The sequence below is a fragment of the Schistocerca gregaria genome, chromosome 8, assembly GCF_023897955.1.
Source record: "Schistocerca gregaria isolate iqSchGreg1 chromosome 8, iqSchGreg1.2, whole genome shotgun sequence".
Classification (NCBI taxonomy): domain Eukaryota; kingdom Metazoa; phylum Arthropoda; class Insecta; order Orthoptera; family Acrididae; genus Schistocerca; species Schistocerca gregaria.
In genome coordinates this window covers 164,648,776-164,669,144 of record NC_064927.1, presented here as the reverse complement: position 1 = coordinate 164,669,144, position 20,369 = coordinate 164,648,776, and the positions used below count along the sequence as shown (strand labels likewise).

Here is a 20,369-nt window from a genome sequence, read left to right as displayed (position 1 = left end):
CATCATCCTCCCTTCCCACTTGATCCCGTTCGATTTTCATGTGTTTCGAAATTTTAAAGAACACTTTCGAGGACTTCATTTTGGTTATGATGACACGGAGAGTTGAGGTTGTGGCTCCTCCATCAAAGTTAAAGATTCTAAAGTGGCGGTACCAAATAGTTTCTCGTTGAGAGAGATGTGTTCGTCGTCAGGGTGCCTATGTTGAGAAATAAAAAAGTAGACGCGAAGAATAAAGATTTAAAATGTCAATAAGGATTCTTAAAAGCTTTAAAAGTCGTCACATAAAAATTTGGAGGGGTTTACGTTTGGTTGATTTGTGGGAGGGGACCACAAAGCGAGATCATCGATCTCGTCGGATTAGGGAGGAATCTTTCAAAGAAACCATCCCGTCGTTTGTCTGAAGCGATTTAAGGAAATCACAGACACTTAATCAGGATGGTCGTTTTGAATCGTAGGTGGGAGGCTCAGTGGCTGGAAGTGGGGGATAATAAGTTGCGAGCGGTGAAGGATTCTGTCCGACCTTGGCTTACCTCCTTCCGACGATGACGAGCTGAGGAAGTAGCCCTCACACGGCTTAGAATAGGACATTGTCCATTGACACATGGTTTTCTGTTACGTCGTGAGGAGCCACCAACGTGCCAGACATGTGGGACACAGCTGTCGATACGACATATTTTAACTGAGTGTGTTTTATATGCGGGTTTGAGGGAAGATTTAAGTTTCCCACCAGACCTGCCCTCTATTTTAACTAATAATGAGGCGAGTGTGGCTAGAGTTTTACGTTTTTGTGTGATGTCTGGACTTCTTCCCAAAATATTGGGATTAAGATTTTAATGTGCTGCAAAGTCGTTTGGTCACCCATTATTTGTAAGTGGTCACTCAGCCGCAGTTAATTATTTTCACCTGTTTTGTACTAGTATTTTATTTTTAGTTTTATCTACCTGTTTTGATGTGCTGCGTCCAATCTTGAAATTTGAACATTTACAATTCTCACAAAGATCGGCTCTGAATTGATCCTTGTTTAACAGATCTTGGCTGCACTCGTCAACATTTCTTTTGGGAACGGACGCTAATAACCTCTTTGTTGTGCACCCTAAAACACTGATCATCATCATCATCATCATCAGGGTGCCTACGTTGAGAAATAAATGTGTAGACGCGAAGAATAAAGATTTAAAATGTCAATAAAGATTCTTTAAAGCTTTAAAAGTCGTCCCATAAAAATTTTGGCGTGGGGGGGGGGGGGGGTTACGTTTGGTTGATTTGTGGGAGGGAACCAGAAAGCGAGGTCATCGAAATCGTCGGATTAGCCAGGGATCTCTCAGAGGAACCATCCCAGTATTTGCCTGAAGCGATTTAAGGAAATCACGGAAAACCTAAATCAGGATGGTCGGTTTGAATCGTTCTCCCCCCGAATGTGGGTCCAGTGTGCTAATCACTGCAACACCTCGCTCTGTGGCGTTACGTTTCAGTCCGCCCTCGCAGGTTGGCAGGAGTCTGTGAAAGTCGGTCGACTTCGGCCCACCAGTCTTTCGTGTCAGTCCGCTGCCAACTTTGTCGGTCTAACAGTAGACTGCCCGTGTGTACGGTTAGCTGTGATGAAGCGATCGTCGTGCAGTGTCGTGACAAACCAGTAAGCACATGTGTAACGCCAGTATATTTTCACTTGTATTTTTCTATATTGTAGCTTATATGCATATTTTCGCCCATTAGGAACAAGTAATTTTAGTCACTGCTGCGTATGAGGAAAAAAAAAACTGGTCTTGTTGTTCTGGCATTGATTCTAAACAGATACACCTGATTTTACTCATATTTCTGAAGATAGCGAGGATGTAATTCTGGGAGAGCATTTAACTGTTCTGAAAGAGGAAAAACGCATTTGGAGGTCAGTGGCCTTGTCAAGTTTAAGGAATATATGCCATGTTACAACGACTATTTTGATATGCTTCTCATACATACGGATATTCGTAACTGTTATTGTGGAATCTACTTGAGCTCTACGCCTGCAGTTTGTTTTGCGAAATTAAGTTTGACTATTTTATGACAGATATGACTGTTCTTAATTCGCGCCCTGTGGTGCGGTCTCGAGCTGTGAAGTTTTTTATGATACTGGATTCGTTCTCTTTGCGATAAATGCCGTTAAATTTATTTTCACAATAAAAACTTCATTTCCTTTTGAAACGAACACATATTTGTAAATGAGTGCTATACTCTCCAATTTGATATATAGTTGAAGTTAATTTTAGAATAACAGCTGCTGTTATTTTACGACTAATATGTCTTTTTTTAGTTCTTATTCTGTATCGTGGCCTCTGCTCCAGTTTTAAACCTTTTTATGATACCCGATTCCTTTTCTTTCCTATAATTATTTATTTTATTAATCTGTGATCAAGCATTGTAGTTGTAACTTGCGTTTTCTTCTTCCGATTTACAAAATTTGCGTAATCAGAACTGCCTGTTACAAAAAGTGTTCCATGGCGCTGAGCGACAGACATGCAGTAGTTTTTGGGAACGCACACCCCCATTTCGCTATATATTACTGCATTTTTCTTCTGGATTTCGGCTTTCACGCTGTTATCGAGTACAGTGTTCTTAGACCATTTTGCTATGTACTGTGCAGGATGACAAATACACAGTTCAAGATATTTTCTTAACATTCATGTGAATGATACAAAATTAAGGTTTAGTAGGAATGCAACACATCGTTGTACAAGCACGTCATAACTTGCAAAGTCAGCCCCTAGCGGGCATATTTGGTTCAAACATGCCTGAAGATACGATGTAGTGGTAGGCACACAGATTACTAATTTGGCGCATCGTCACCGTGCTAACTTCGTCACTAGTCAAACTAGACTTGTAGTAACACTATTTCCATATTAAACGTTCAGTCAGACTACAAACTGTGCCATTTCTCTTCATACACACACGTGTTTCGCAGGCAGTGGCTACTAGTCACATCTCACTTCGTAATTTATATCTATAGATACCTTCTTTCACTATCATCACAACCATTAGGCTTTATCCATGTTTGGATGAGAGAACTAGAGTTCTCCATGCCGTAGGCCTTCAACTGCACAAATCCTTTCTGTTACCGTTGTCTTCTAATATTGCCTCGACCGATCTACCGTCCACTTTCCTAACAGCATGCCCCACTCATTTCTACCTCATTTCCTTTACGTCTTGCACTCCAGTTTGTTCCATAGTCTATTCCTTTTTTATTTCTCCTATTAATGTGCATTCCTAGTTGAGTATCACTCAGTCTCTGGCAGGTCTCCGCGTCGGAAGTCCCTGCCTCTCAGCCGGTAATACTAAAGTTGGTTACAAAGTTTTAATTACTAGTTTCGAAAAAATGGCTGCACCTTTGTATTTTCGATCCTCTAGTGGCGTACTGCGGCACTGCGAGTCAACACTAGATCGTTGACGTTGATGAGGCTATATCCTACTTGGTGTAGCATTTCAAGGATCCTATTCCCTATACCCACATCAAAACACAGGACGACTTACAGTTTATTGTAATAAAGACAGACTCTTATAAAATGTCATTGCCACACCAGGAAGATAACAGCAGTTACAAATAGTCTCGATCTGAGCTAATTTTGAGATTAAGTATCAGTGTCATTAAAAGCAACACGTGTAAAAGCGTTTATTTTCACAGCAATAAATGTAGTAAGAACATTAGGCTATGAAAAAAATAAGTTTGGAAGAGACTGCAAATAATCACGGCCCTTTAATTTGTCCTTCCCGTAGAAGCCACGTCTGATGAAACATTTATTGGTTGGGAAGTTGTTTCCATTGTTAGCTGATGTTCAACACATTTTTTGTCAATTGTCAAATTATACAGCAGACAAATGTATTTAATAATATTATCGGCCACAGAATACAGAGTTCTGTGCTTGTGTGGAAACAATTCCACATTTACAATAAGTTACACATCGAGGAAATACAGCAGTTCTTTGTGATCATGATATCTTGCTTTTCTAGTAGCCTTTGTCAGCATCTAACTGATACCTCCCGTCAGTTACATTAATATTTATGAACTCAAAATTCGCTTCAACTAGTCCTTTTCACACAGTAGAACATAGTGTTTGTAATTTTGAAACATAGAACATGATGGGCGAAGCAAGCAATTCGAATATTTTTCCATTTGCACATCCTAGCAGTACCGCAAACGCTTTCTAAATCCCAATAATACCGGGTGGTTATAATTAAACTTTCCCTAATTAACACCGTATAGCACTAAAACTAATTATCGTAAAGCATCTTGGGGTTGGAGCTCTTCTTTCCATGTTTTCTTTAACAAATATATGTTTTTGCTAACCGGTGACCCAACACAAAGATACCAGAAAAAACACACTAACACTCCTAAAAAATATTTCACACACATTCACAAATCAGAAAGCAAAAATGGCTGAAACAAAAAACAAAAACCCTAATCACCCACACTGTATAGCCTACTAAAGCTCCACAAGAACGGCATTCCGATACGCCCCGTTGTCAATTTCAGAAGTGCACCCACATACCACTAAAGATAGAGAAATGCACACATACTTACAGAAACATTACATATACACAAATAACAGAAGCATACACAACACCGAAGAGCTGATACAACAAATCAAAGACATCAACATACCCACAACAGTCACACTCACATCATTTGACATCACATCCATGTACACCAGTATCCCCTCCATAGAAACCATCAGCATCATCAAACAACAATTAGAAGAACAAGCTAGAATATCCAAACCCCACATAAAAGAAATAGCTAGCATTCTGAAACTAATCACAGAGCAAAACTATTTCTCATTTGACGACCAGTTCCACTCACGAGAAGACGGGCATCCAATAGGGTCACCAGTCAATGGACACGTGCAACTACCACGATTTAAGGGTTGATTTATCACAATTACTATTGAATTTATTCTTTTTTAACCTGTGTTTCTATCTATTTTTAATTTCTTCCTTTATAAGGGGCAATTAAAATGTTTCCATTCAAAGGCCGTACAGTCCAGAATCACTATATCAATCAGGCAAAACGACTGTGGGGATTAATGGAATGATGAAACTGACGCGTCACGTTGAAGATACACATTTTGTAAAACACCTTGTTCTGCTGTGTGGAGCAGTTCGTAAGTGTCTGCTACACAGTCTCGTCTGACTGAAATCGTCGACCCTTCAAGGCCTTTTCGAATGGACCAGAGGCATGACATTTTCATTGGGTGAGCTCTAGCTGTATTGCCGTAGTTCCATTGTCTCCCCCTTGAGTCGTTATGGATGAAGCTGTCCTCCCCCGTCGACTGGCGTCTTCAGTAGAATCGCGAACTGCACAAAACTTGGGGCACCATCCCACAATGGTGGTTTTCGATAGACATACTACCCCGCAGACATACTCCATTCTACGATGGATGTTTAATAGTATTTGTTCTTCGGTTGTCACGGAAAGAATAACAGCACGTTGGTCCTATTTGGAGGCATGTGCTAACAACGTCGCCATAGTTCAAGTTTCTGCAATAACCACAAGTGTGTAGGAAAAACATGAGGCCACACTAATCCATTGCCTATAACTCAATGCTTATATGCCCACATCGGAGTCATGCTACATTACGTATAAGCTGCAGTAGCGTCATCAAATGCAAACTTTTTTATTTCTTCTTCATTAATATTTTAGTTAGTTATGTATTTACATTACTGCTCTATTTTTTTTCTTATGTGGTACGAATTTATTCAGATTCTATAATGCGATCCTCTGTTTGTTGTTCTGCTGGCGAGACATCACTGGGTTTTAAACCTTTTACTGAAAGCTGTTAACCATTATCACTTAGTGGTTTCTTTGTAAGAATGGCAAATAATGTACGTGTCTGCGTTTGTTGTTTCAAATATTTGTGTGACGCATGTTGCGGTCTGCAATTTTCTTGTTGTGATTTGGTCATTTTTCGTTTACTTTCGACTTTCTCCATGACGTGACCGAGTGGGGTGAGACAGTGGTTAGCACACTGGACTCGTATTCCGGAGGACGGCAGTTCAAACCCTCGCCCGAGCATCAAGATTAAGGTTTTCCGTGATTTCCCTAAATCGCTCCACGCAAATTCCGGGATGGTTCCTTTGAAACGGCACAGACGATTTCCTTCACCATCTTTAACAAAATGTTTGTGTGTAATCTTATGGGACTTAACTGCTAAGGTCATCAGTCCCTAAGATTACACATTACTTAACCTAAATTATCCTAAGGACACACAGTCATGCCCGAGGGAGGACTCGAACTTCCGCCGTGACCAGCCGCACAGTCCATGACTGCAGCGCCTTAGACCGCTCGGCTAATCCCACGCGGCCCATCTTTAACACAATCCGAGCTTGTGCTCCAATGACCTCGACGTCGACGTGACGTTAAACCCAATCTGCCTTCTTCCTCCCATGTCCATGATGGAAGCGCTAACAGTAGTATTTCTTCTTCAGTAGCTGTAGAGATGGAATTGAAATACATCTAACAACACACGTATGATCTTTGGTAGATCTGCTTCTTTGTCTTCAGAGACACTCTGACATGCAGTACAAAGAAAGTATGAACACATTTCAGACACAATGGGCCTAATGCATTTCTTTTCGTTATATCTGAACTGTTTGCTTATCCGAAGAAAGAGTACTAAATTCCTTTACAGTGGTTTATTCCTTGCTGATTCCAAGATTCTTCTGAGCTATTGGACACTTTCGTAGTTGTTATTTTGAATTCTGCAAGTAGTCGTTTGTAATATGCTTCATGATTACTATTTCAGAGAGGACTCTGAAGATGAAGGAGGCGAGGAACTACAAGAAATTTCAGCTGCAGAGCATGAAGAAAACATCGTCGTTATGGAGCAGATCCTGGAGTCTTTTTTGGAGATGGCAGCCGAGGGCCGCATGCCAACGAGAGAACGTGAGTCTTCCTAGCTACTACCCCTGGCTATATACATTTGGTCATACTCAAAATACATCTAGAGAAATGAATAAAGATTTAGAGATGAACATTCAGATGGCACTGAGGGCGTTAGACTCGTAACACTGACGACTGGACGACTATGAAGGACCCACCTAGAGCACTGCTGAAGGCTTCAAACGATTTATGAAGCTTCAGGAAATCTACAAGTTCAACACAATTTGTTTTTAGACCGCTCTTCCAGAAGTCTATTAGTCAACGGTGCGTAGAAAGATGTGCAAGTAAGAAGGCGGGTTCGTGATGCATTTTACGCTGTGACGGCAAATACTTCGCGCCAGTTAACGTAATACTTGTTTTGTTTTCCTTATGCCTCTACAATGAAAACTTCAAGGGTTAAATAGCCTCACCACTACCTACACTAATATGAAGGTTCTATGCACTCTTCGAAGCTCACATTGCGATTAGATGTGACAGAATAACATTACCGGCTGGTGCTCTGTTGCACTGTCTCTAACTACTGCTACTAACCCTACCATTCGCCTTTTGAGCACGTCGCTCTAGCAGTGGATCTTGCGTCAGGGTGCTACACAGATTGGTGCACAACTGGCCACTAACGTTCGGTTTTACCGTGAATAGACCTCAAGTATCTAAATCCCACTCTGACAGTTTTGTCTTTTAAAAACACGAAATCTGTTCACGTTAATGTTAGCACAACTTTAGAGGTAACAGCGTATCTTCTACAAATACAAACATCTCAACCATCTATAAAAATGGCTCTGAGCACTATTGGACTTAACATCTGAGGTCATCAGTCCTCTAGAACGCAGAACTACTTAAACTTAACTAACCTAAGGACATCACACACATCCATGCCCGAGGCAGGAAACGAACCTGCGACCGTAGCGGTCACGCGGTTCCAGACTGTAGCGCCTAGAACTGCTCGGCCACGCCAGCCGGCTCAACCCTCTATGAGAGTGGTTTTGTGCTTCAGTGAGCACGAAACCACAAAGAAATAAGCACTCTAAAAAAAAAGAGGTTAGGTCACTTGCGCACTCAAGAGAATTATTTTAGACCTCGTATCTACAAACAGTTCTGACCCATCAACAGTATCAGTATGTGTCAGTATAGAGACGTGAATTAGTGATAACGTGGTTACTAAGGTTAATAAATCAGTCAAGAAGATTAGGAGAGTATTTATGCTGGAAAGAGCAGACGAACAGTTGTTATCAGAGAAGTCACTTAGTTCCAGTAAGACATACTGTAAATCGCGCTTTGGGGGAGCACGTCTCGAGTAAGTGGATTATGGAAAGGTAAAACCCACCGTGCTGTAACACAAAAAAAATGTTGCCAGGGAAATGCAGATTGTTCCACTGTCTGTTCAATAAAGGGCGCAGATATGTCGCCAGGCAAAATCTAGTAGAAATTCATGCCTGTATAAAAGGATCGATGCACAAGGCATATAACATATTCCACCACTGTACATTAGCGAAACCCTTCTTGAGAATACTAGAAAATGCTAGTCCTATATAATATTGCTAGGCGGATCGACAGCGTCCATCCTGTCACACAGAGACCAGTCTGGTGTGACACTAGAAGACAGAAAAGAAAAGTTGAAGATTTAAATTCCGTATTTGAGAAATCATTCAAATAAGGACTGTACAGCAATCCGCCGGTTGACCTTTGTACACACTCCTGTATAGAGGGGACAGTAACAGCTATCCTTGGGATAGAGAAGCAGGTGAAAGACCTGAAAACAAATAAAACAAGTATTGGCCTGCTCGATTTACTGCCGCTTGCCGGTAAACACTTCGGTCAGTGGATTTGCCCTTGCTAGATCGTGTGTGCGCTCTTCATAGCAGGTATCCACACTATTCCGCTTCTCTGCCTACGCCAGCTCCGCTTCTCTACCTACGCCAGCTCATCTGCTTCCATCAAAATGTCTGATGATGGGGACACTAAATTAGTGCGGCTTGGAAAGGCGACATAGGGCCACATTAGACATTCTGGGTTGTGAGCTAAGGCACAGAAGCAGAGAGGGCGTCGGAGAACTAAGCAGCAGACTGACCACTGAAGCATGATGATGTAACTGGCTCTGTTGAAATGCTGAGGCAATGGTGGGTTCAGCAGTGGCGGTAGGGACGAGTTGACCACCATTGGGAAAGTGTTGGAGGAGGTGGAGGAGGAGGAGGGTGTGTCGAAATTCATGGGCAATACGCCATCAGGCTCAGCAGGCTCAGGTATGAGCCTCACTGCGGCCTGAGGCTAGATGCAGTAGGAGTATGGCAGAGGGCACAGACAGGGTGACAACTGAGAAGTGTGAAGTGGGAGCCCACATATGGATCAGTGTTGTGACCAACCCTGCTCCTCATGTGACCAAAAGGCAAAAATGGTTCAAATGGCTCTGAGCACTATGGGACTTAAACATCCGAGGTCATCCGTCTCCTAGAACTTAGAACTACTTAAACCTAACCAACCTAAAGACATCACACACATCCATACCCGAGGCAGGATTCGAACGTGCGACAGTAGCAGTCACGTGGTTCTGGACTGAAGCGCCTAGAACCGCTCGAGCACTGCGGCCGGCCTGGCTGAAGAATCAGACCCAAATGGCAGCTCTGGGAACAAAACGTGACAGGCAGTGATTGTCTGTGGGGTGTTACTCAGGTTTGCAAAAAATTCAGGAGACCTACAACTGAATCCCACGCAAATCTTCTACCAGACTGCACCCACTGACTGTCATCTGGCACGTAGCCAGTAAACGTGACAATGTATTGTCGTGGGAAGAGGCCTACACGGATTTCTGCATTTGGATCTTGAAAGTACGCACAAGGCACTCTACCCCAGAGCTAGAAACGGGTTGAATCAGGGTTATAGTCGAATGCTGGATACTACTGCAAATGCAAAAGTCTTCAAACTCCTATGACACAAATTTCCTACCATTATTGGACATGCATATCCTCAGGTTCCTTAATAGCAAAAATAACAAACAACGTGGATCTAGGCGCTTCATTCTGGAACCGCGCGACCGCTACGGTCGCGGTTCGAATCCTGCCTCGGGCATGGGTGTGTGTGATGTCCTTAGGTTAGTTAGGTTTAAGTAGTTGTAAGATCTAGGGGACTGAGGACCTCAGATGTTACGTCCCACAGTGCGCAGAGCCATTTGAACCACTTTTAACAAACAACACGTGTCATGGAGGACATCTTGGCTGTATAAGGAAAACTGTACAATGCTGCCCCGGCGCTCCAAGACTGTCCAAAGAGATACTAGCTTGGTAATGCAGTCTGGTTCCGTGCACAGACCCCCCTAGCCCACACTAGGTGTTCGTTGTGACGATCTCTGAGAGAACTTTGTTTCCTCGTTACAAGTACAAGAAAATGCGGGTTTTTTGTTTTATCAAAGCAAAGCATCATCAGTCGCGTTAATTTTCGCTTGGTTTTATCGCCTACATCAAAAAATGCCGTCTGCTAGGCAAGCAGAAATTGATTGATTAATTAATTGATTAATTGAGAATGTTTATGGAACCAAATGACGAGTTCATCAGTCCCGCAATTCCAAAGTTAGTCACAGAAGAAAGAGGGTTCGCTAAAAGTGGATGGATCCACTCACGGGAGTCAAATTATAAAATAATGAAGTTAAAACACACACAGTAAAAGGCATAAAAGGCGAGACCAAATCTAAAAACGATAAGCAGAAATTACCACCACTGATGATGTGTTAGGTGAGAAAAATACGCATTTCCTTGTAGTTGTAACGACGGAACAAAAGTACCCTCAAAAGCCGTAAAGTAGTTACGGATAATATGGCCACAGAAATGACGAATTTGATCTGACGATCGATTGCTGGCCAGCAGATGTGATATCGCACCACCACCTTGATGTGTCATACCACAGTGAAAGAACGCAATGCCATTTGACATAAATACTTACACAAACTCCTCATAAAATGTCATGAAAATTAGAATGCTGGCTCTCAGTGGCCTTGTTTATGCAGTACTGTGACATAATTATTTAAGAAAACCTAACAGTAAAATCAAGAACTGAAAGGCTCCAAGTGGACTTCTACTTAGAATACATGCACATCTTAACTAAAACAACTGTAGAGAAAATATAAATCAAAAGCTCCCAGTAGCTTTCCTACACACATAAATGATAAATGCTGGTCTTAATAGCTATAAAATGACTGGGGTTCCAAGTGCCCTAGCACATGAAATACATGCTAATCTTAATATCTAAAACAGTTGAACAGGAAATGTCAACTAGAGGCGCCAAGTTGGTTTCCTGTTTACATAAAATGCTACAGACATTATATTTGTGCCTCAGAGTGGCCACGTGTCACAACGAAATAATTGCTGACCTCAATAACTAAAAACTGCCAAAAATGTTCTTACATGAAATAAATGCTGATCCTAGTTGCTAATGTGACAGAAAACATCTTTCTGGCTCAAGGTGGCCTTTTTAGATAGCATAAACATCAGAGCTGGAATAGTATCATAAAATATGATTTACCTATAACTCACTTTACATGGCACTCAGAGGCCTATGCATGATTCATAATGAGAATGTGTAGCTCGGCATGGCTGTCTACAGGAACAGAGCGCATAAATAGCAGTATTATATAAAATTATGACTCTGTATGGCCTGTTGAGTACATATTAGACAAATAGAATCATAGAGTAAAGACACAATAGTTACAGGTTGTTTAGCACCCTCGGGGCTCCATCAGTGCCATCTATTAAATGGCCTATATCTCTAACAATGCGCTTGTCTACAGGGAAGGATATGGGTATGATCGATAAGGGCAGTGCACTTTACATGTAAAGAAAATGATTAGCAGTCAATCGTCATTCGTCTTCAGTCAAGAACTGCTATGGCCACAACAAAGAAAAAAATGTGATGATAGTATATGCAAGCATAAAGACAGGAGTACTAAGTGCAATACACTTACTTACTAGATAAATGTAACATATTACAGTAAATCATTAGATAAATATGCAAAGATGCAGATGAATTGCAGAAATAATGGAACCTGGAAATGTGACTATAAACCTGAGAAAAAAAAACATTCATACATGATAACATAAGAAGACAGTATCATATGCGATCTCATAAGGAATGACGAAAAAAATGTTTTTAGGTGTAAAGCTTCTGTGACAGTCTCTCCCACAAACACCTCCAATCATACGGCACAAGGCAAGGCAGATTTTTCTAGAAAGGACACAACTTACACAAAATATATATTAACATCATAGAATATCATTAAAAATTCATCAATATGTCAAAATAATTCTCATAGGAAATGGATGAGAACGTGTACCGGACATGAGTTACAGGGTACATTGATTTCTTATATTTACATAGGTGAAAGGTAGTAAACTAGAGACGTCATCAAGTACAAGAGATATGCCGCAAATTAGAGCACAAGACTGGGCATAAATGATACATGGCAACATTATAAAGTGCAAAGAGTGACTAACCTAACAAAAATGTAATAATAGTTCATCAGACAATAGCACAAATTTCAATGGTAATACTATCTTGCCTAGGGTGTGCTATAATGGCAAAGTGAAGCAGCATAGAGTCATTAAAAAATGGCACATTTCGCAGTATCAGTAAACACAAAATAGCATCACAAATAAATAATCGCCAGATATATAGAGGGACACAAATTCTTCTTACATAAAAAAAAAAAATGTTTGAGTCACAGTTTGCAGCGGTCAGACTACCCAAGGAATGTGATCCGCCGGGCACCTGTCAAAATAAATGGTGTCTCTTTCAGTTGTTTTCATGCACGTGCATAAGGAAACAGAAAAATGTGCAAGGCCTAAGCTTACAGTAAGAGAACAAGATTCTCCCTACCGGGCATATCGCCACCTAATTAAATGCTGAATAATCAAGGAAAGGTGAAAACAAGGTACCAATAGAATTTGTATAAACATGGGAAATGCACCAGGTAAAAAGACCGGTGTTGTGTCATATTATTATGTACACTCATATGTAAATCGGAATAAGCATATATATAAGCTGGCAATATAAATAAGCACGTCGGTAAAAAATTTGGCAATTAGAATAGTTCCTGAAAAACTGCAAAAAAATTTATAAGAAGCTAAAAAGTGTTATCTATACAGGGTGGTCCATTGATCGTGACCGGGCCAAATATCTCACGAAATAAGCGTCAAACGAAACAACTACAAAGAACGAAACTTGTCTAGGTTGAAGGGGGAAACCAGATAGCGCTATGGTTGGCCGGCTAGATGGCGCTGCCATTGGTCAAACGGATATCAACAGCTTTTTTTAAAAATAGGAACCCTCATTTATATTACATATTTGTGCAGTATGTAAAGAAATACGAATGTTTTAGTTGGACCACTTTTTCAGCTTTGTGGTAGATGGCGCTGTAATTGTCACAAACATATGGCTCACAATTTTAGACGATCAGTTAGTAACACGTAGGTTTTTTAAATTAAAATACAGAACATAGATACGTTTGTACATTTTATTTCGGTTGTTCCAATGTGATACATGTACCTTTGTGAACTTATCATTTCTGAGATGCTGTAACATGCTGTTACCCGTAAATACCACATTAATGCAATAAATGCTCAAAATGATGTCCGTCAATCTCAGTGCATTTGGCAATACGTGTAACAACATTCCTCTCAACAGTGAGTAGTTCGCCTTCCGTAATGTTCTCGCATGCATTGACAATGCGCTGACGCATGTTGTCAGGCGTTGTCGGTGGATCGCGATAGCAAATATCCTTCAACTTTCCCCACAGGAAGAAATCCGGGGACGTCAGCTCCGGTAAACGTGCGGGTCATGCTATGGTGCTTCGACGACCAATCCATTTGTCATGAAATATGCTATTCAATACCGCTTCAAGCGCACGCGAGCCATGTGCCGAACATCCATCATGTTGGAAGTACATCGCCATTCTGTTATGCAGTGAAACATCTTGTAGTAACATCAGTAGAACATTACGTAGCAAATCAGCATACATTGCACCATTGAGATTGCCATCGATAAAATGGGAGTCAATCCTCCCATAATGCCGCACTATACATTAATCCGCCAAGGTCGCTGATGTTCCACTTGTCGCAGCCATCGTGGATTTTCCGTTGCCCAATAGTGCGTGCATATTATGTCGATTTACGTTACCGCTGTTGGTGAGTGGCGCTTCGTCGCTAAATAGAACGAGTGCAAAAAATCTGTCATCGTCCCGTAATTTCTCTTGTGCCCAGTGGCAGAGCTGTACACGACGTTCAAAGTCGTCGTCATCCAATTCCTGGTGCATAGAAATATGGTACGGGTGCAATCGATGTTGATGTAGCATTCTCAACACCGACGTTTTTGAGATTAACGATTCTGGCGCAATTTGTCTGCTACTGATGTGCGGATTAGCCGCGACAGCAGCTAAAACACCTACTTGGGCATCATCGTTTGTTGAAGGTCGTGGTTGACGTTTCACATGTGGCTGAACACTTCCTGTTTCCTTAAACAACGTAACTATCCGGCGAACGGTCCGGACACTTGGATGACGTCGACCAGCATACCGAGCAACATACATAGCACACGCCCGTTGGGCATTTTGATCACAATAGCCATACATCAATACGATATCGACCTTTTCCGCAATTGGTAAACGGTCCACTTTAACACGGGGTATCACGAAGCAAATACCGTCCGCACTGGCGGATTGTTACATGATACCACGTACTTATCTATCACAAAGCGATTAAAGTGGTCCAACTACAACATTCATATTTCCTTACGTACTACACGAATATGTAATAAAAATGGGGGTTCCTATTTAAAAAATCGTAGTTGATGTCCGGTTGACCTATGGCAGCGGCATCTAGCTGGCCAACCATAGCGCCATCTGGTTTCCCCCTTCAAGCTAGACGAGTTTAGTTCTTTGTAGTTTATTCGTTTGATACTTATTTCGTGAGATATTTGACCCGGTCACTATCAATGGACCACCCTGTATATCTGTAGTGGAAATAAAGTAGCTGGTTAGATAGAAATTTCGTAGAATAAATGTCGTAAAATTTTCTTTTCAAATTCTTGCTGCTGCAATAAGTGTGCGTCTAATTTCGTCCACAATCGCAGCTGTATTCTTCGTGCTAAAAATTACCTTTTTGGTATTTCAGTAATTTCTCATTATTGCTACACGATGGAAATGGAAATTAGGACATATCATTCAGGTGATGCATAGCTACAAAAGACGTTAAAGAATAGACAGATTCAGGTCGTAAAAAAATAGTAATTTATGTAATGGCAGAATCTGCTATGTTGTATTTACATAGCGCAATACAATTAATCCAGCTCTGTGTTTGGCTTGACTCAATATTTTTTAGATGAATGTAGATGTGATTAGTTTTGGAATTTGATTTTTTCAAATAAATACGCTTGACAGTTTGGTGCTGGCGCTATTGAACCCTGGTTTTATTATTGTCCACTGATCTGCTGCTGATGACTTGGCGATTAATTTCATAGAATCTGTCCACTGCTGTTAAATCAGATTGGCTTCGCGAGTAAAAGGAGTAGCTTTGACGTCAGTGGGCCTGACAGATGCGCAGCAGAGTTTTATTTTGGTCGGCGGAGCTCTACATTGCTTTGATGTAAGCTGTGGCGTGCCGCTCTGTGGCGCGACGGTATTGTTGACAGTGCCGCTGCGGGCTTCAAGGACAGCATGGTTCTTATTGCTACAGATATCATACTTTGTCTGCACGTGGCATCTATGCGTACTACCCATTGCCCTTGAACTTGACTATTTGTAACAATTGAGAAAGCTCAGATTTATTATATTTGTTTTCAGTTTCTATAGGATGACGGCACGGAATCGATATACCGGTGTCTGTAGCACTTTGCTCTGTATTGAATAAACGGTGAAGTGAATATAAAATATTCTCTCCCCTTACGTAGTCTGATTCGAAAATGATTTGGAACTGTTTTTGGCATTATCCTGACGGGCTGTCTCATTAGATGGAGCTGACTGATCGTAGACAATAAAATCCTGTTCACACAAAATGACATCTGTATATATACCGGTCTTCTGAATATGCTTCCTACGACGTTGCTTTCGAGGCGTAGGCTTTTCTGTTCTGGTGCTGAAAGTATTACTCTGAGCGGTTTCACAAATTTTATCTGAAATATCAGAAATGTTGCTTGGCATTGTAAGGTCAACTGTGCCAGAAGATAATTTTTTTTATGAAAACTGCTGTCAATTGTAGTTACCAAACGTAATCATAGTGGATATATTGTTCGTTAGAATTAGAAGTGGGCTGTTGAAATAAATAATTCTTACAAGCTGTGACATCAGACCGGGCTGCCTTATTGTCGACAGTAAATTTCTGTTTGCTCAAATTACATCTGCATCCGTGCTGAAATTCTTAATGTGACTTCCACGGAGTTGCTGTGTTTTATTCACTATAGTAATGGTCATCGTCTTCTTGTAGCTGTTAATTTTTCGTTCTGACTGTACGTTGTCGTGATTATATGAATCTGGTTGGAAAGAGATAAACGGAATGGTGATATATTGCGTGGTTTCAGACGAATCCGTAGCAAAAGTAGATCGAACAGAAATGTTAGAATAATTCTGCTTCTGAGAAAGTGCTCTTAAGTATGTAAGTGGGCTGTGAGGGATATACGGCCGGCCGTTTGGGCCGTGCGCTTCTAGGCGCTTCAGTCTGGAACCGCGTGACCGCTGCGGTCACAGGTTCGAATCCTGCCTCGGGCATGGATGTGTGTGATGTCCTTAGGTTAGTTAGGTTTAAGTAGTTCTAAGTTCTAGGGGAATGATGACCACAGATGTTAAGTCCCATAGTGCTCAGAGCCATTTGAACCAGTTTTGAGGGATATATGTAGTTTGCTTTTGCGCAGTATTAGTTGCACAATTCTAAGATTCAGTGAGCGGGAAATGGTCTTGTTCTTCAAAAAATTTAGCGTTGTGACGCAGTGACAACGTAATATTTCTGATGTGCATCACGGAAGGAAACAAACTCTGTTCTTTGTTGAGACTGAATGTGGCGTCCGTTGTTTGATGGCTCGCATCATTAATCTGAGTGAAATGACAGTTATTTTATGAGGTTTGATTTTGCTGTATGAATCTGGTTTGCAGATCAATCGGTGGGAAATAGCATTTATCAGCACAAAGGTCGACTGAAGCAGAACTGTTTGCATATGATGAAGCGGAAAGCTGTGGTGTGAGCGGAAAGTTTTCATGACAAAAGGCGGTATTGTGTATAACATCTTTGGATTGACAGAAAACTTTTTTCCAGTTAGTGTCATCATGCTTAATATGGGTCTTGATAACTTTACTATCCCCCCCCCCCCCTCATGAATCACGGACATTGCCGTTGGTGGGGAGGATTGCGTGCCTCAGCGATGCAGATAGCCGTACCGTAGGTGCAACCACAACGGAGGGGTATCTGTTGAGAGGCCAGACAAATGTGTGGTTCCTGAAGAGGGGCAGCAGCCTTTTCAGTAGTTGCAAGGACAACAGTCTGGATGATTGACTGATCTGGCCTTGTAGCAATAACCAAAACGGCCTTGCTGTGCTGGTACTGCGAACGGCGGAAAGCAAGAGGAAACTACGGCCGTAATTTTTCACGAGGGCATGGAGCTTTACTGTATGGTTAAATGATGATGGCGTCCTCTTGGGTAAAATATTCCGGAGGTAAAATAGTCCCCCATTCGAATCTCCGGGTGGGGACCACTCAAGAGGATGTCGTTATCAGGAGAAAGAAAACTGGCGTTCTACCGATCGAAGCGTGGAATGTCAGATCCCTTAATCGGGCAGGTAGGTTAGAAAATTTAAAAAGGGACGTGGATAGGTTAAAGTTAGATATAGTGGGAATTAGTGAAGTTCGGTGGCAGAAGGAACAAGACTTCTGCTCAGGTGACTACAGGGTTATAAACACAAAATCAAATAGGGGTAGTGTAGGAGTAGGTTTAATAATGAATAGGAAAATAGGAATGCGAGTAAGTTACTACAAACAGCCTTGTGAATGCATTATTGTGGCCAAGATAGATACGAAGCCCACGCCTACCACAGCAGTACAAGTTTATATGCCAACTAGCTCTGCAGATGACGAATAAATTGAAGAAATGTATGATGAAATAAAAGAAATTATTCAGATAATGAAGGGAGACGAAAATTTAATAGTCATGGGTGACTGGAATACGGAAGTAGGAAAAGGGGGAGAAGGAAACGTAGTAGGTGAATGTGGATTGCGGGTAAGAAATGAAAGAGGAAGCCACCTGGTAGAATTTTGCACAGAGCACCACTTAATCATAGCTAACACTTGGTTTAAGAATCATGAAAGAAGGTTGTATACATGGAAGAAGCCTGGAGATACTGGTGGTATCAGATAGATTATATAATGGTAAGACAGAGATTCAGGAACCAGGGTTTAAACTGTAAGACATTTCCAGGGGCAAATGTGGATCTGACCACAGTCTATTGGTTATGAATTGTAGATTAAAACTGAAGAAACTGCAGATAGATGGAAATTTGAGGAGATGAGACCTGGATAAACTGAAAGAATCAGAGGTTGTAGAGAGCTTCAGGGAGAGCATTAGGGAACGATTGACAAGATTTGGGGAAAGAAATACAATAGAAGAAGAATGGGCGGCTTTGAGACGTGAAATAGTGAAGGCAGCAGAATTCACATAGGTAAAAAGACGAGGGCTAATAGAAATCCTTGAGCAACAGAAGAAATATTAAATTTAATTGATGAAAGAAGAAAATACAAAAATGCAGTAAATGAAGCAGGCAAAAAGGATTACAAACGTCTCAAAAATTAGATCGACGGGAAGTGCAAAATGGCTAAGCAGGGATGGCTAGAGGACAAATTTAAGGATGTAGAGGCGTATATCACTAGTGGTAAGATAGATACTGCCTACAGGAAAATTGAAGAGACCTTTGGAGAAAAGAGAACACTTGCATGAATATCAAGAGCTCAGATGCAAACCCGGTTCAAAGCAAAGAAGGGAAGCAGAAAGGTGGAAGGAGTATATAGAGGGTCTCTACTGGGTCGATGTTCTTGAGGACAATATTATGGAAATGGAAGAGGATGTAGATGAAGGTGAAATGGGAGATATAATACTGCGTGAAGAGTTTGACAGAGCACTGAAAGACCTGAGTCGAAACAAGGCCCCCGGAGTAGACAACATTCCATTAGAGCTACTGACAGCCTTGGGAGAGCCAGTCCTGACAAAACTCTACCGTCTGGTGGGCAAGATGTATGAGACAGGCGAAATACCCTCAGACTTGAAGAAGAATATAATAATTCCAATCCCAAAGAAAGCAGGTGTTGACAGATGTGAAAATTACCGAACTATCAGTTTAATAAGTCACAGATGCAAAATACTAACGCGAATTCTTTACAGACGAATGGAAAAACTAGTAGAATCCGACCTCGGGGAAGATCACTTTGGATTCCGTAGAAATATCGGAACAAGTGAGGCAATACTAACCCTACGACTTATCTTAGAAGCTAGAATAAGGAAAGGTAAACCTACGTTTCTAGCATTTGACTTAGAGAAAGCTTTTGACAATGTTGACTGGAATACTCTCCTTCAAATTCTGAAGGTGGCAGAGGTAAAATGAGGGAGCGAAAGGGTATTTACAATTTGTACAGAAACCAAATGGCAGTTATAAGAGTCGAGGGACATGAAAGGGAAGGAGTGGTTGGGAAGGTAGTGAGACAGTGTTATAGCCTCTCCCCGATGTTATTCAGTTTGTATATTGAGCAAACAGTAAGGAAAACAAAAGAAAAATTCGGAGTAGGTATTAAAATCCATGTAGAATAAATATAAACTTTGCTATCAGAGACAGCGAAGGACTTGGAAGAGCAGTTGAATGGAATGGATAGTGTCTTGAAAGGAGAACATAAGATGAACATCAACAAAAACAAAACGATGATAATGGAATGTAGTTGATTTAAGTTGGGTGATGCTGAGGGAATTAGGTTAGGAAATGAGACATTTAAAGTAGTAAAGGAGTTTTGCTATTTGGGGAGCAAAATAACCGATGATGCTCGAAGTAGAGAGGACATAAAATGTAGAATGGCAGTGGCAAGGAAAGTGTTTCTGAAGAAGAGAAATTTGTTAACATCGAGTATAGATTTAAGTGTCAGGAAGTCATTTCTGAAAGTATTTGTATGGAGTGTAGCCATATATGAAAGTGAAAAATGGACGATAAATAGTTTAGAGAAGAAGAGAATAGAAGCTTTCGAAATGTGGTACTACAGAAGAATGGTGAAGATTAGATGGGTAGATCACGTAAGTAATGAGGAAGTACTGAATAGGATTGGGGAGAAGAGAAGTTTGTGGCACAACTTGACTAGAAGAAGGGATCGGTTGGTAGAACATGTGTTGAGGCATCAACGGATCAACAATTTTGTACTGGATGGCAGCCTGGAGAGTAAAAATCGAAGAGCGAGACCGAGGGAGA

General features: G+C 41.2%; 1 protein-coding gene across 1 annotated transcript in view; it reads left to right on the top strand.

The window, feature by feature from the left end:
- The window catches only part of LOC126285093 (trichohyalin-like), a 189,180-nt gene that overhangs the window by 13,325 nt on the left and 155,486 nt on the right, over positions 1–20,369 (top strand). The window contains exon 3 of the mRNA XM_049984417.1: positions 6,774–6,913. Coding sequence (XP_049840374.1) covers positions 6,774–6,913 — 140 coding nt within the window. The remainder of the gene's footprint in view (positions 1–6,773; positions 6,914–20,369) is intronic.